The sequence below is a fragment of the Archocentrus centrarchus genome, chromosome 6 (assembly GCF_007364275.1).
Source record: "Archocentrus centrarchus isolate MPI-CPG fArcCen1 chromosome 6, fArcCen1, whole genome shotgun sequence".
Classification (NCBI taxonomy): domain Eukaryota; kingdom Metazoa; phylum Chordata; class Actinopteri; order Cichliformes; family Cichlidae; genus Archocentrus; species Archocentrus centrarchus.
Window position 1 is genome coordinate 32,831,410 of NC_044351.1, and position 16,890 is coordinate 32,848,299.

General features: G+C 39.7%; 1 protein-coding gene across 2 annotated transcripts; it reads right to left on the minus strand.

Moving 5' to 3' along the window:
• Positions 1-971: 971 nt before the first annotated feature.
• On the minus strand, positions 972-9,688 carry LOC115781460 (probable E3 ubiquitin-protein ligase HERC4). Of its 2 annotated transcripts, none has more exons than XM_030731111.1 (23): positions 9,234-9,688; positions 9,017-9,137; positions 8,775-8,851; positions 7,993-8,214; positions 7,705-7,796; positions 7,246-7,376; positions 6,457-6,581; positions 6,308-6,381; positions 6,112-6,227; positions 5,941-6,000; positions 5,677-5,779; positions 4,693-4,888; positions 4,390-4,538; positions 4,167-4,283; positions 3,896-3,994; positions 3,658-3,822; positions 3,406-3,546; positions 3,047-3,213; positions 2,871-2,937; positions 2,704-2,774; positions 2,137-2,320; positions 1,918-2,020; positions 972-1,534 (listed from the first exon to the last, which is right to left on the minus strand). In XM_030731111.1, the coding sequence occupies exons 1-23, from the start codon at positions 9,457-9,459 to the stop codon at positions 1,317-1,319; spliced, it is 3,024 nt and encodes a 1,007-aa protein (XP_030586971.1). In that variant the 5' UTR covers positions 9,460-9,688; the 3' UTR covers positions 972-1,316. The 2 variants fall into 2 exon arrangements, with proteins under 2 accessions (XP_030586971.1, XP_030586970.1); XM_030731110.1 differs by having other exon boundaries at positions 5,677-5,782.
• Positions 9,689-16,890: the final 7,202 nt, after the last annotated feature.

The following is a 16,890-nucleotide window of genomic DNA, read 5'->3' on the forward strand; positions in this document are numbered from 1 at the left end:
ACAATGGTATAATTACTATCAGTCATTTTGACACCAAAATCTAAAAATGACTTCTTTCAAACACCCAAACAGACAATATAGGAGAAAAACAAGAGCACCTGTAAATTAAAAAGGAGGCAAAATTTTGTGAAAAGGGGTCCCGAAGTGTGTCTATTTGGATCCCACTGGTGGGTACCATTAACAGGTCTGGGATTTTTCCACCTAACAGCATGGTTAACAACTGCACAGTAAATGGAAGAAAGTGTTTTCCAGCAATACAGCTCTTTATGTTGCTCTGCATTTGGTGTTTTCTCAGGAAAATATTGACAGGTATCTTATTAGCCAACAGCTACAGGTTGAGATATCTGTCACCTGGTATTCATTTGGTACATCATTAGCCCTTGTGTGTGTGTGTGCATGTGTGTGTGTGTTTATGTGGACATGTGAGGACATGCACGTAATCTTTCCCAAATCCCTTCAAAAATGCATTTCAGTGAAACCCAGAACCAAACACGGGAACAAGGATAAAGAAACTAGCAGGAATCAAACCAGGCAGTGTGGTGATTGTGTGGACGCCCCACCACAGAGTGTTGATGAGAACACGCATAATCCCAGAAACCCCGAGTGGACACAACCTACAGCAAAGACCAAGAAGCAGTGGGCACCTGTGTGCAACGCCAGAAACATAATAGCCAAGACCCCACAGAGGCCAGACAGCACTTTTTCATCTGGTGTTTTCTGGAGATGGGTGGTTTTCAAATATGGTCATCTTGGGAGGATAGTTGTGGCTGTGAGCACAGAAGCCTCACCAATCTGCATTTCAAATCTTTTGATTGTGGCGGCAGACACCCAGAAGAAACTTGGCTTAAAGGGAAAGGGTTGGATTATTTTAAACTGTGAATCATGCAAAGCTACTTAAGCTGAGTCCAAGAATAACAGAGTTTGAAATGAGCAAAGTACATCACATTTCAGATAAGTTTTAATATTAAATCCACATTTGAAACACAGAACAATGTATATTTTCTGAGATTTAACACTTGGAAAAAAAAATTAAAGACAAACAGACTTCTTCCAATCTATATAAGCATATATTACCTTCATATTTTTAGAAAGTGTGATTTAAAAAAAAATAAAACTAAATTCATACATTCCACATCATCAGAAACCCTTTATTATCCCTAATACTCTGATCATTATCATAATCGGTAACTCTGCTCTTAGGTCAGCCATTCACAAAATAACTTCTGTTACTTTGTTACTGTTAAGTAACAAAGTGTATTACTGCAATGTTAAGTCTTCTGCTCAGTACAGTAAAAAGTCGGTGTATATAATGCTGATCACTTGTAGATCCTCTTATTGTTGCTCAGGGCCTCTGTCAGTTTGGTTTGCATGATCTCCTTAGCCGAGTATAACGGCAGCTCCAAGGTCGAGAAACACGTGTGTGTCTCCGGATAGTACCGGTCAGGGGAAAGGTCCGTGACTTCTTTAACTTTGACTTGCATCTTGATTTTGTCCGTACCAAGAGTAGGTACCCGGTCAAATCCTGTCACAAACCCTACAGGAGGAAAAAAGTGGAACTGAATTGAAACTGAAGTGAAAGTGAATTTCCTGGTTTTAATGTGTTTATTTATTTTGCATGGTGTTGAGGAATTGTCCACCACCTCAGCTGCTGTGTAACTGATTTTTCCTACCAAAGACCAGATACCCACTGCATAGACCAGCAAATGTAAAAAAGTTCCTGAACAATCTAAACATCACTAGTTTCAGGTGACAAAGAAATATTGTGAATTTACATTGTTAAATTCCTGCAACTGCTGACTTTGTTATAACTCTGGATGAACTGCATAGAAAGTCCAACAAAACAGATTAGTAATATAGCTTCCATTTATGGGTCAAAATTAGACTTTTGTTCATGTTAAAACCAGGTACAGTACTCACACAGGAAAGCTTGCTTCTGAATCTCAGTTAGTTCATCAAAAACCTCCCAAAACATCTGTATGGTGGGATGGTCAGCAGCGTAGCCACCTTTATAAACTGTGTTCTAATCACAAAGAGGCTATTATGTTTATTACAGATAATCCATCAATTACTGATAGTAATCAAAGCATACACAAGGATGTTATAAAATAGCTGCAGAGCAAATAATTTGGACTGTACCTGCTTCAGCTTTTCCCAGTCATTGAAGTCTTTACCCACCATCACTTCTTGCAGCTCCTTTGGCCTGAAGAGTCTCACCAAATCCCGCTCGCACACCAGGAAGAAGCCTCTTCTGAACTCCTGAAACACGCTCTCCACTGATGTGTTGAAGGCGTGATTCACGTAGGCATCCACGTACTCCTTCCTGTTTGGCAAAGTAGCGATTCAAAAAACACGTCTACACTTTTGTCATATCATGAACTAATTTGTTCCATTTTATATGAAGAGTGATCTCTCTCTATCGCTGTCACTGATATCTCCCCATGATTGTTTAAATTGCTTGTCAACAATTGTTCCCTTTTCTATTAGATGCTTCCCCTTGGTCACAAAATAGTATATGTAATAAATCTCCAGTTATAGCTTGCTGTCAGCTACAGTGGTATAAACAGTTTGGTTTGGCTATTAGATTGTTTTGATCATTTTAAGTGATGGCTTGTTTTTATCTGTAGCTCCTCTCTGGCAGGATAACACTATGTTTGCTTTTTAAAAATATGTTTGTTTTTTTAAAAAAGCTTTGATTGTCCTCACTTATTTTGACTTGTCACCAGCTTTTCAGGATTTTGTGGATCAAGGTCAATATCCTTCCCATCCCAGTTGATCTGTTGAGAAAAAATATAGATATTACTGCTTTAACTGAGTCAGGTATCCAAGACCATTTCTGAGTGAAATTGATTGGCCTTCTGCAAAACTCCTACCGAAAAATACATGTACAAGTCTTCCAAGTCATCATCTTTGTAGTCATCCAGGATGTACTTCAGACTCCTTTAAACACAACATAGTTTGGGATGATTTGTGAAACCAACCAACACCTAAAACTATAAATTTGTGTAAAATAATTATAACTCATATTAACCCCCCCCCCCCCCCTTACTCTCCAACACTTGGGCTGAATTCGATCAAATCCTCCAGGGAAGGCCTTACACCAAGCAGCTTCTTGAACAGAACCAGTGGGAAAGGTAAGTGAATGATGCAGTCGTTGTACAAAGCCAGTCCACACAGAACCCCAAACAGAAAGTAACGCTGGTCTTCCTGAGCTCCCTGATGATGATGATGATGATGATGATGATGATGGGGGAGACAAATCAAATCAGAAATCAGTTCTCGAAGGTTGGATCAATACATATGATCCAAACTGAATATTGTTAATTTTATGGGACTATAAGGAACCCATTAAAAGCTGTAAATTCTGGGTCTTTTCCCATTCTATTTCCAGTGAGCAGGAAGACTTACTTTGGAGGAGAACCATGCCAGTGTTTCAGACTCATTGAACATGAACATCCCAGATTCAGCTGACACCAAGTCATGAAAGACTTCATAAAAAAAGTCTTTCTTGTAGACATCATCGATCTCATGATTTTCATCAAAGAAGACCTACAAGACAAGACAAAAGGGCAAAAAAAAACAAAAAACAGTTTATATCAAAAATTGTGGCTTACAATAATGTACAGACTTTTAATATTATTTGTGTATTGCTGTGTTTACCATGAGTGGCCTCTTGTAGTCTCTGTGATGAGTGTCAGCCAGTTTTTTGATGGTGTCCTCCAAAACTGATGCTCGCCTCAGGTTCACTACGAAGTAAACTTCAGTAACTGGGGGATCGACAAATGTCCACCAAAAATTCAAAAGGACATCCTCCACTTCTGTCAGCTGAAATAAAGTTATTTCAGATTGAGAAGTGTTCTAGTTTATATAAGGGCAGTTTCTGTGAGGCTTCAATTACCTTGGTGTGGAAAGCATTCATGTCAAAAACAGTTTTCTTTGATTGCAGATCCATCACAATTGGGAAGTTACAAAGGAGAAGTGGCTCAGCATGTGCATGCTAAAAGGAAAAAAAACACAGCTTAAAAACACATGAAAACCACACATTTCTTCTTGTTGGTTATATGAACACTGGACACTGACTGAAAGTGACAGAACCAAAGGTCAGAAAAAGGGGATAACAAAGCAGTGGATTACACACAGACACACGGCTGTAGACCAGAACATTTTACCTTCCGTTGTGACTGTAAATGCCAATGATGCAGATCCTCGGAAAGAAATGTTTCGTCAGTTGACAAACAAAAATCGCTCTCTGGTATCCTCCGAGACTCTGCAACCCTGCTGTTGGCCTTCGGAAGGGAACATCTTATCAATTATATATTATAATTTAAAAGGTCAAGAAAAGGCAAAATTTTTAAATTAGTAAAATAAGTGGTTTAGGATATTAATACTGACATTGTACATGTATTGGAGGACTAGCAGCAGATTTCTGACTCCAGAGTTGCGAGGAACAGGCTGGAAGGACAGGATCTCTGAGAGGGCCGTCTTCCAGACTTTAACGTGTCGAATCATGGTGGAGGGTGACAGCGAGCACCACCAGTCACCTCAAGGAAACAACAGGGAAGAAAGCATCAGTGTCAGTGGGCATTTTACAACAGAACAGATAAAAAGGGGCATACCACAAAACTTTCAACGCTTTGTTCCCTTCCCGATTGAAAAAGAGCATTCTGATATTACATAAAACAGTGGCAACAGTACCTATAATCTGGAGGCTTTCCTTCGACAAGCTTGTCACTGCAGTAGCTACCACCTCAGCGAGCTTCGTGCTCCATTGCCACATGTGTTTCTGGATTGCATGCAGAAGCTCATTGAGAAGCAGGTAGATTCTCAGCCCCTCCACTCCAACTGGTTTTTTATCAAGGAAAGGAAGCAGGTGCAGCACAGCGGCCTCAATCTGTTCGTTTGAAAAGGATGGCAAGGATCACTCAGCAGCAGCAGCAGTTGGGTCCGCACATGTTAAATGTGTCTTTTGTTTAGGATGTGTTCAGAAGAAAAACATTAGGATTATTAAGTCATTCTATAAAAGACAGGAAGCTTATCTTGTTAACACAGACTAGTGCAGTGCCCGGTCACAGAGACTGTAACCAGTTACAATCTGCTAAATGAGTCACACGCAGGTGTTTTTGTAAAGGGTGCAGCTATGAGGATGCTTTTACCAAACGTGTGTGTGCTCAGAACGAGTAGATAATGGGTTGCAGCTTTTGAAAAACTCCTTCAAACAAGAGTGACAAAAATGTAAGCAAAAATCCTGATATGTGTACTCGTCCAAGCTATCTTTTTTTTTAGCTGGTCACGGTGATAAAATTTGGTAAAAATTTGAAAAAAGTCTGGATGAGGATTGAGACACTGTTTTAGTGTTAGAATTAGGTTATTGTTAAGGTAACTCTAAGTTTAGCAGTTAGCTGTAATGGTTCGTAGCCTGTGTTGTAAGTGTGCCCTGCCTCCCACGCAGAGTGAAGCAGTGATAAAACCGTGTAACTGTGTATGTTTAACGCCTGGTTCAAAAACTGTTTTAGCCTGTATAAACAGTGTGGGTGAATTTTTGAATCACAGTTGCCAGGCAGAAGAACAGTCAGTCATAACTTATGGACAGATACAGATTTCTGGACTGATTAGAAAGATGTTTATTTAAAAAAAAAAAAAAGACTTTTCCTACAGATTACATGTATTCTAGTAACATACCTCTGCCCGAACACTGGCCTTCTTTACCAGCTTCCTGAAAGCGAGCCGTGCATGTTTCAGGTTCAAACCAGGGTACTTTGGAGAGGTTTGGAAATGTTGATCACTGCTAAGAAGACAAAGAAAAAAGTCCACATGAAAGCATGACACTGAGGCAGAGGCAAATATATAGCGGCTGTAACAATGTTTCAGTTATTTGAGTCCTGAACTAACAGCCAGTTTTAGAATGAGAAAAAGGGAGACGATGGACAGAAACTCAGCGTTTACCTTTGCTCGAGGAAGCTGTTGTTCAGACAGGATGCCGAGGAAAATGCCCCGTAGATTTCCCTGTGAACATTTAATGCTTTCATTCCATTGCAAAAAACAACAGCTTTGCTTTTAATCATATAATTCGAATCACAAACCCAAAAACTGTGACTCCCAGTGCATCATACTTACTGTTTTATCTTTTTCCATGACTTTGAATCACATTCAGAGGTCCATTTATCAACCTTGTCATCAAGACCGTGCTGTGTTACAGAGCCACAGTGGGTGTTTGGCCCTTCGTGAGCATCCTGTGAAAGAAAGTAGTCAGTGTTGACATGTTTACACCTCCTCCCATCACGGTCTGTACTTTATGCGTTAGTGTCAGTACCTCATCAGATGAGCATGTTGCAAATGAGCAGTTTTCTCCTGCGAAGATGTTTTTAATTTTGGGCTCGCTGGTGGCTGAAATGATGAGTAAACACATTATTTCTTTCTCAAATCACTTAATTTATTTATTTATACCATAAGTATGGTTACCTTGTGACAGATGAACAGGTAGCGGCACAGTTGGATGAACTGACGCTCCATGTCCCAGCTGCCCTTGCTCCCCACAGCCAAAGGAGTAGACCTTCTTTGAGTCGGTCAGAACTAAAGTGTGATTCCTGAGTAAATAATATATCACAAATCAACATTTTTAGACCTCAAAACCACATATACACTTTAGTAACTGTTTGAGAAGCTTGGTGCTGTTTGTTATTCTCTTCAATGATTAAGTAGTGAAATACTTCAGCACCAGCTTTCAAAACAAACTGCTTCATAGGATCAAGAAACAGGAAATATGTTTTTCAAATCTTACAAATAAACTGTTCACTAAAAAAAATGCAAATCAAATAAAATGTTCAACAATAAAATAATAAATAAATATAATAAATCCTTAAATAAAAAAATAAAAATAAGAAGCTTTCTTAAAGGATGCGGCTGATGAACAGGCAGCTTCAGATCTGGATGCTGACTGTTCATGTTCAAGTCATAATTCCTGTCATTTTTAGGTCTGACTGTTAATATTTCACTCTTAAAGTGACTGTTAATGACAACAGCCAATGAAATGCCCTTACTTTTGGCTTGTTGACCCTTACTGTGTCATATATTAGCATGCTTATGTAACTGTATAAATAACGAGCTTTACATTAATAGGTTTTTTCTATAGTTTTTTTTACCGCTAGTAAAAACTAAAAACTTTTTTTTGTTTGTTTTTACCGTTTGTAAAAACAAACAAAAAAAAACCAGCCTGAATAGATCATGAAGTTAACAGTATGCATACCATACCTTCCACATGCAATCTTGGTGACCTTTGCCCCCCAGAGCTCTGCAACAAGCCGAGGATGCAGTTCGTTCCGTCGTGAGTTGTGACCGAGCTGTCCGTGCTGACCAGAGCCAAATGTAAACACTGCACCATGCTGAGGAGGAAACCAACAAACTGCAGCGTAAAGTCCCACAGTCATTTTGTACATTTGCACAGAAAGTGTTTTATGTTTTTTCAAAAAATAAAAAAATCTATTAAGAGCGATAAGTACTACATTAGAATCATCCTCTATAGAGCTTCTCAGCCTCTTTCAGTTTTCTTTTTGATGTTTACAAATGTTTTAAAGTAATATTTGGAATCATCCAAACATCCAAAATCCTTCCGTTGTGGTTTGGGGAATAATTTTGTTTATTCATTCGCTCTTTGTAGTAATATGTCGTAAGATGAGAAATCAGAGCATCAAAAAGCTCCTGCTGACTAACCTTTGTCAAAATGGCCGTGTGGTCCTGTCCACAGGAAATGTGATGAGCTTTCTTCCTGTTCAAACAATGAACAGAAACTGGTGTGTGTCTGTCTATAAAGGAAAGGTTTGTTAGTGTTATTATGTTACCAGATTATAACGCTTTCCAATGTACATTAATATACAATAAAGTTAGCATGACTGTGATGTCTGGTGGTAAAACAGACTGCAGTATTATCCTTACATAAATACATTTAACATATTCATATTAAAAGGAATAAAATAGATATTAAAAATTTAGCCACAGTACCTTTTATGTCTCCCAGCCCGAGCTGTCCACAGTCATTTCTGCCCCAGCTGAAGACGCCTCCAGACACAGAGAGGGCGAAACTCTGGTCTCCTCCTGCAGCGACCTGGATCACCGGGATCGTTGACAGAGATCGGACATGTTGAGGTGATCTGCAGCCAGACTTCCTCGTACCCAGACCCAGCTGGCCCCTGCAGTCCTGTCCCCATGTATACAGCTGACCACCTGTGGGTGAGATAAGCAGATCTCCATTTTAATTTGGGTTTATATTTAATGTCATGACAAGCCCACCAATGAGATGGTCACAAACTGAAGCTGTGCATTAAAAATGTTTTCAAACACATAAAAATAAAAAGTACAAATAAAATTTTATACTCCGGTTTTAGATCACAAAGCTTCTAAATATAAATATGCCAGGTTGAAGGTTGATGAAGTTTCTATAAAATGATGCACAAAACAAAGAAAATTTTCATTTAATTTTCATTTCCAATAAAAAGAAAATATCAGCTGATGGCTCAGCTGATACCCTTCTAGGCCTCCAATTATCATATCTTATGCAGGGTATGTTAATTAAGCTGGTTTAGCCTGCCCAGAGTGACTGTGCATCTGCAAGCCACTTTGCAACCCGAACTCCTCCTTTTATGCTCTATGTGACTTAATGAATGTCAATAGATAGATAGATAGATAGATAGATAGATAGATAGATAGATAGATAGATAGATAGATAGATAGATAGATAGATAGATAGATAGATAGATAGATAGATAGATAGATAGATAGTGTACCTTTGGTCAGAGCAACTGAGTGCTGACTCCCACAAGCAATCTGAGAAACCTGTTTATTAGAAAAAGCTTCCAGTGGCCTGAAAAAGAGAACAGGAAACAGAAGAGAACAGGGCTGAAATTTTGCTGAAGCATCATACACACTGTAGGCTGTATATAGGAATACTAACAATACTAATAAAATACATGATATTTTGCACATTTCTAATGTCAGTCTAAGGACCATAAACTGTGTTTCTGCTTACCTGGGAATGAAAGGAGATTGTGTTGTGTCCACACAGAGAACCTTCCCACTGTCAGACAGCAGTGCGACCACATCATCACCACAACTCACAGCTTCAAACTTCTCTTTGTATTTCACAAACTCTGCAGCCACAGGAACAGATACAAATGGACGCAGTGCAGTTAAATATGTGGTTAAATGTACCTAAGAGTGAACCTGTTAGTGAGGCTTATACTCACTCTGCCTGCCTCTCACTCTTCTCCCATCCCTGCTCTCGTTTGTGCGGATGATGAAGGCGTTTCCATTACTTTTGACAAAAGCCAGCACGTTGTGACCTGCAGACAGATCCGTGATGTTATAACTGATGTTTAAATAATGAACTCCACCATCAGCGGTCCCGCCGTCGGAACTGGAGCCGTCTTTCAAGTAAAACCCGCGCTGACAGTCCTCTCCCCAGGAAAACATGCTGTCTGACTTTGTTTTGGACCGACAGCTGATTCTTATTGTGTCACTCTGCAGTCCGTGAGTCACAAACGAAACTTACCGTGGAAAACAAAACTTAAACATAAACTCCGCTGAGCAGCGTGACGAAAAGAAACAACGACACAACTCAGCTGATCTGTAACAAAACGAAAGTGAAACTGTTGCTACTGATCATACCGTATCAGAGAAAGAATAGAAAGGAAAGGCCGATTGTGTAGCTTTTCAGTGTGTTTCGTTTCACATGCAGAGGAGGAGGATGAAGGACTGGTGAGGAAGAGGCGGGTCAGTGTGCCAGGCTGGAAAAATGGGCTACAAAATCACCCAGAAACTAATGTTGAAGGTGTGAATGAAACTCTAAAACTCAAACAATTTGATGTTTTGTAAAAAGAGGACCTATTCTGCTGCTCCATATCTCTGTGGGACAATAAAGGATGTTTCTTCTTCTTCTTCTTCTTCTATTCTTGGACTCCGCTGGAGTGACTGTGCGTGACAGCTCATAACATGAATATGAAATACACTGTAAGTTATTTTTAACTTTTCCAAGTCCCTCATTTAAAAAAATACAATAAGCATAAATGAAATCTAAAGTTTGTTTTTAAGCTCCTTTGCGTTCGTTTTCATATATTTAATGTGTAATGATCTTTAACAGGTGGGACAGCTGTTATCACAGCTGGAGCCTGAGATAAAGCTTTCAATTTCAATTAACATAATACTGAGCTAAGAGAAGAAAAAGGAGCAGCCTGAAGCTTGAGGCTCACGGGGATTGTTTATGCATACACTGACTTCATTATCGGAAACTTTGTCCTCGTTTGATGCGCTATTAATGCAAGAGTGGGACATCTGGCACACGTTTGGTCTGGGGCTGGATAGTTGTAAGAAACAGAAATGAGTACCTGGTAAATGAACTAAAAAATGTGGCCTAAATCCACTGCCATACGAATAGATCACAGGTACAAACAACATCTGGCAGATCGGTTCATAAAGAGGTAGGTCTTTTGCCCAAACTGTGCCATCGTGTACTGAAAGTGAACAAAAGCGGCTTAAATATCTGAAAGTGTGAATGCTATAAACGTTATTTATTTATTTATTTTTTTAAAAAGAGCATCGACTTACCTCATCCAGTGCAGTCATAACCCCTGCAGAAGCTTTGAAAACCATCAGTGCCATTTTGGAGACTACATACAGTAAATCCTTTATGATAATCCGACTCTGAAGGTCTGCAATTATTTATCCATTCTTTTGTACTGAAAACGTATCTTGTTATTGTTGGCATGGTAGCAATCTCTTAATACCTTGGGTTGAGTCAAAATCCTGTTGGTTGAGTCTGTCCACTCACCAGGAAACAAGTAGAAAAAACTGCCACAGCTTCTATAAATCTGATGGCAGTGAGAGCTGAAACAATTAAGATGTTTAGCCTGGAGCTTAGTTACTGATCAAGGATCATGAATGGATATATTTCTTTCAAGCTTGACAACAGTTTAAAATAATAATAAAAAAGTAACTTATAAGAGCAAATGGCAACATTTTCAGCATTAAAAAACTTGAACCACGTGATCATGACCACAACAATCCGCTCAGATCAGACATCTCCAATCCACACGGGTTCAGCTTAAACACAATGGCATTGATCAACCACAAGGTGGCGGTAGAGTCACTCCGATGCCCACACATTAACTACAAAGTACACATCAACACAAGCATATAAACACTTTCAAAATGTTACTCGGCCTTGACCTTCTGTAACTCAAGAAGCAGCTGTCATATTTACAAAGTAAATTATTTGTTTCCAAGAAAAAAACTGAAGAAATAAATCCGATAAAATGCTCACTGAAAGGCGAAGTGCCGACACAAAAAGTCAAGACCAGTGTGCTTCTGTTTAGTTCAGTGGAAGCTAAAAATGCAAAAGGTTATCTTGAGGACAATATTTGCTCTAAAACCAACAAGCCCCGTTTGAAATGTTAGCTTTGGAAAGTGCTCACACTGAGACGAGATATCGTGGAATTTGTTTCCTCACAGGAAAAAGAACCAATGACACTGGTTCAGTGAGCATTTTTATCTTTACAGTGAAAGTGATTCATGTTCCAAAGTAGCTGATCAGTGACAGAGAGAGAAGAGAGATGTTCAAGTTATGGTTGTAGACGGCATCACTGCCCCCCCACTTCTCTTCCTCTCTCTGCTGTAACTCTCTCACAGCAAAGAGACCAACCAAAGTAAAAGGAATTTAAGAAAGTCTGAGTGAGTAGCTGGTGTGTAGGTATGTGGTTAAAGTGTTTTAAACCATCTGAATCCATCACAGCCTCTCTGACCTCTGCAGCCCCCCCCCCCCCCCCCCCCCCCCCCGCCTCCCCCAGCAGCAGGAGTGAGCTTCATGACATGATTTATATACTATATGAGTATTTTTCCTGTTATTTTACTGTATTGCAAGTAAGAGAATGCAAATTTTGCAATTCTGCTTGTAGTTACAGAAAGTCAGACACCCCCTTTGGATATGTATCTTCTCAATCAAAGGAATTTGATATATTTTCATTTTTATTTTTGGTACACTCCGCAGGTGCCCTCTGAACTGCACCTCTCCACAGTGATTGCGGTGCTGATGGCTTTCGGAGCACTTTAATGGAATTATGTGATAAATAGGCCTGCTGTGAGGTGCAGCCTCTCCACAAGGTTTCTGCTCCACCTTTGGTGAGTGTCCATCTTCAGTTGGGCCAGAATGTGGCAGCTAGGTTCCTAATAAAAACTAGCTGGTGGTTGCATTCTTACTTCCCATCACTGGCTTCCAAAGAAATATAGAATTCATTTTAAACGGGCAGCACGGTGGTGCACAGCTCACAGCAAAGAAGTCCTGGGTTTGAATCCACCATCTGGCTGGGCCTTTCTGTGAGGAGTTCGCATGTTCTCCCCATGTCTGCATGGTTTCCAAAGACATGCAGTTAGTGGGGTTAGGTTAACTGGTGATTCTAAATTGCCCATAGGTGCGAATGGTTGTCTATCTCGCCCCTCTGTGACCCTGACTTCTATAAGGAGGATGGGTGGATTTTAAATGTTATCAGCATTAAGTGATTAAGACCTTTTGACCTCTACCTTGTTAGTCCAACAGTCATGGCACTTTTTGGGTCATGCTGCTTAAACTTTGACACAGCCTTTCTGATTATATCAAGTTAGGTTATTTTTGATATGTGGATTTTTTTCTAGGTGCTATACTAAAATAATAAATAATTCTTAATTAGCAAGAATCTGTATCATCATTATGTTTCATCCACACACATTTATGGACGCACCTTGCTAACCAAGCTAGCTAGTATTAACTGAAATCTTAAAACTCCATCCTCTGCTTTCAATATGGTCACTTGGCTACCAAATATTAAGGCGGTGGTTGCTAAAATGCCAAAAGGCCTAAAAATGTAGAGTCCAGAAGCCAGTTTGTGATGTCATGGTGGCTGCATCCATCTTTTATATACAGTTTATGCGTAAAAGTCAAGAATTGCAATAAGACATCTGGATACTTTTGGTATAACCCACATGACACACTAAGTCTTGGGGAAATAAATCTTTATCTGGTGCACTTAATAAAACAGTAGTATGGCTATTGGAATGGAACATCTGCAATGCCAATTGTAATATTTCTCTTTTCTGAATATAAAATAACATAATCTTTCACCAGCTTTATTTAATCTTGACTCTCATAAGGAACATCGTCACTCTGACCTGCAGTCCATTTCCTGTTTACTCCATTTCTTGAAGTTCCTTTGTTGCTCACTTGGCTTTACTGGAGAGGATAACCATCTTGGAAGTGATTGGCCCATCAGCCTTTTACTCCTCTGAGCTACCACTGCCAGAAACTGTCAAAAGCTTTAGCTCAGTCTGAGCTGGAGGAACATCACCTTCTTCCTGTTTTGTGCCATGAAGCAATAAAACAGATTCCCCTTTAAAGCCTACCCAGAGGCACAAAATGTAAAAGACAGAGTAGATCTGCTGGTAGAGTTTGACAAACATCAGTTAATGAAGTCATTATTAATGTTGAAACGAGCTTTCTAAAATCACCACGGTGCAAAACAAGGAGACAAGCAGCAACAGCGTGATAAGTGACTGTTTTCCTTCTGTTTATTCAGCACTTGCTCTGCATGTTTTGATGTTCGTCCCTCCTGTGCCTCCAGCTTTGCTGTACTCATGTCAGAATTTTTATTCTCCTGAAGCAACTGGAGGCTCTGACAGTAAGTGAAGGAGTGCAGCCTCTTGAGAAACAAACTGCGCTGAGTACTTCCAGTACTGTGCGCATGTGTGTGTACGTGTGTGTTTCAGGGCTGTGCTGAGCCGTACCAGGACCTAAACAGCCACGGTATCATCTCTGCTTCTTTGCTTCCACATAACACAGAGCAACATGACCGCAGAGGATGCTGTTTTTCTGCCCTTAGTTTTACTCTTTCCCCCAGTTTCTTTTTCTCCCGTTTCTTCCACATTGTCGCCGTTTCTCTTTCTTTCGGCTCCAGAATAAGTGCTTCTATCTCGTCTTATCTTCAGACACAAAATATAATTTAAAAACAATTTTCTTAAGTGAGAAAGGCCCGCGGGGCCGTGAATAAGGCAATCAGTACACTGTCAACACCACGACTGGATTAACTCAAAGGAGGGCAAAAGTTTACTTTATCAACACTTTATCACCAGCAGAGTCCTCATGTATACACTCCATGTTATAAATGAGACAAATACTATGCTATTCAGAATGAATAGAAGCCATATTTTTAAATCAGTTTTAATTTTACATATACTGAATTTACAACATGCATATTCTCATGTACTTAGGGCACAATTCTGAAATACTGTGTATGAGTTGTGTTACTTTGTCTTTGGAAAGAGGGAAGCTGTTTTTGCAGTTTCTCTGAGCGCTGCACGGTCTGATCTTGGGGTGAAATTACTGGGAAGATTAGGGCGTTGTGTTAACACTCACATGGACGCTCCAGGTGAATGCTCTGCTTTTATAGAGGTGCTCACACTTGCTGATGATGAGTTAATCAAGTGCATTTAATTAGCAGTACCTGGCTGCCAGTCACCCTCTTAATGCCTATGGAAGTAATAAGGGTGCACTTAACTTTTCATGCACTGCTTCTGCATTTTGGCTTAATGTTTGTTAAGTAAATAATGACAGTGTAATATGTCATGTTTTGTAGTTCATCTGAGGTTATATTTACATCACTTAAAGGCTTGCTGAGGACCAGATTATTTTTTTATGTCTTGATATGTAAAACCTTAAAATTACTCTTTTTTTAACTAGGACTATAGCTGTATGAAAAAAAATGATCAATATATTATTCATTCATTGCTTTCTATCTTAATGGAATTGCTTATTGGCAGTGTTTCATCATGAACTATTGAGGAGTAAACCACTTCACTTTAACAATATAAGTGAATACTGGTTGGTAGACCACTCACCTTTGACCCTCGTAGACTCCAGTATGTCTGACTCAAACAATAAACTGTACTTAAAAGATGGAAGTAGCCACAGTGATGTTTTAAACCATAAAAGACGATGCCACCGTATTTGGATAAAAAGGGCAGAGTTTTGGGATGTTACCAACTAATACTAGTGCATTAGCTGGTAACTTCCCATTCACACCCTTTACAGGAGAAATTAGCTACAGAGACACTGTCGCCATCTTGGTGGTTTGAAACCAGGTGTGATGAGTGAGGGCCAATCTCATTGGCCAACATTGACAAGCTGCTGACCAGTGAACTTTTCCTAGATAAGCCTCGTTTATGAAACTGACAAAAACTTACCAAATAGATTTAATGCTTTATTCATTATGATCTGAGATGACAAACGTGTCAGCACAGTGTCTACAGAAGTCAGAGCTAATGGATGTTTTCCTGCACACTTCTACAGGACCCAAAGTCTGTTTGTAACCAGGCACTTATGTGTTGGCTTCACTTTTCAAACCCAGAAGCTACGTCCATCATTTATATAGTCTATGTTTTTTTTAGACGCCTCAAGTGGTCATTGAAGGAACTGCAGTTTTTGGCCCTGCTTTAAAGCTGCATGCCCCTCAGCCACTAAGAGGCAAGAGACCTCAACCTGACAAACACCCTTGATGTGTTATGAGTAATGCTCTGAAGCAAAACATTAGTGAAAGAGTCCATTTACATTTATATGTCCAGAACACACCAGCTTTACAGCTTTGGTTTGGTCTAATCCACCTGCTAAGTTAATATATTTGAGTCTTCAGTAGCAAGTTGCTTTCTTCATGAATACAACACTTAGGTTGTGTCTTTGATTACTCTGGACATGCAGCAAGCAATGGCTTTATCAGTTTTTCAGCTAAAAGCATCCGTGGATGAGATTTGAGATTAAACTGAGATAATTAATGCACACTAAAAGCAAAATAAGCATAAAAAGGGCTCAGAATCAGCTGACACGTCCTCAGGAGAAACCCACTGCATGACCCTGAGGCTCTAACGCTTGATGGTAAAAGTATTTGCTGTTAAGTAGCTAAAATGTAAAGTACCTTTGAGATGTACTACAATGGATTGTTTTTTCTTTTTCCTTTTCCACCATTAAAAAAAGCTGATTCATGTTTTTTGCTATAACATTTAGATACAGGAACTAATGTGGCTACTGAAAGTGGACAAGACTGCCGTTACACTGACCAGCTATACTTCAAAGGGCCTTAGCGGCATGAACACACACACACACACACACACACACACACACACACACACACACACACACACACACACACGAGTAGAAAGACAGAGGAGAGATATCAGCCTTGTCCGACAGCTGAGATATAGCACCAGAGCCCTGGGGAGTTTCAGGGGATTTCCACCAAGGGAATCGGACACGTTGTCTGATTTACTCTAACACTCTGGCTAAACTTATGATAAAAGTTCACAAAGGAAGCAGCATTACTCCATCTGTCTCTATCCGTCTCTGCACTCATCTGTTTTCTGCTCGGCTGCTTTCTTTTTTCATGCGAGCGTTGATGACCATCATCTTTCCTGAATAATAATAATGATACACACAAAAAAAAAAAAGGAACAAAAGAATGGTTTTTGGCCTAAAAAATGAAGCTAATGGTGAGTGAGTCAGAATGAGAGGAGTGAAAGCGAAGCAGCAGGAGAGAGGGGCTGAAAGAAAACACATTCATTTTTATCTTTCTTTTTTTTTTTTTTCTTCTTCTTCACTGAGACGAGAGCCAAAGAATGCAACGAGGAATCTGGTGAGAGATAAAGAGAGGAAGGTGGATGGTACTGTACTGTACTGTGTGTTTTCTGATTGTGCAACCGTGTATCAGTTGGAGCGCATGAAGTCGATAATGTTTCATTCAAATTTTCAACGTTGAAAAGCGTTGTTTTAGTCGTAAACAGGGCAGGATGCACTGACGGGAGCTCTGGGAGGAAACTCTGGTCAAGGTCAGCTAA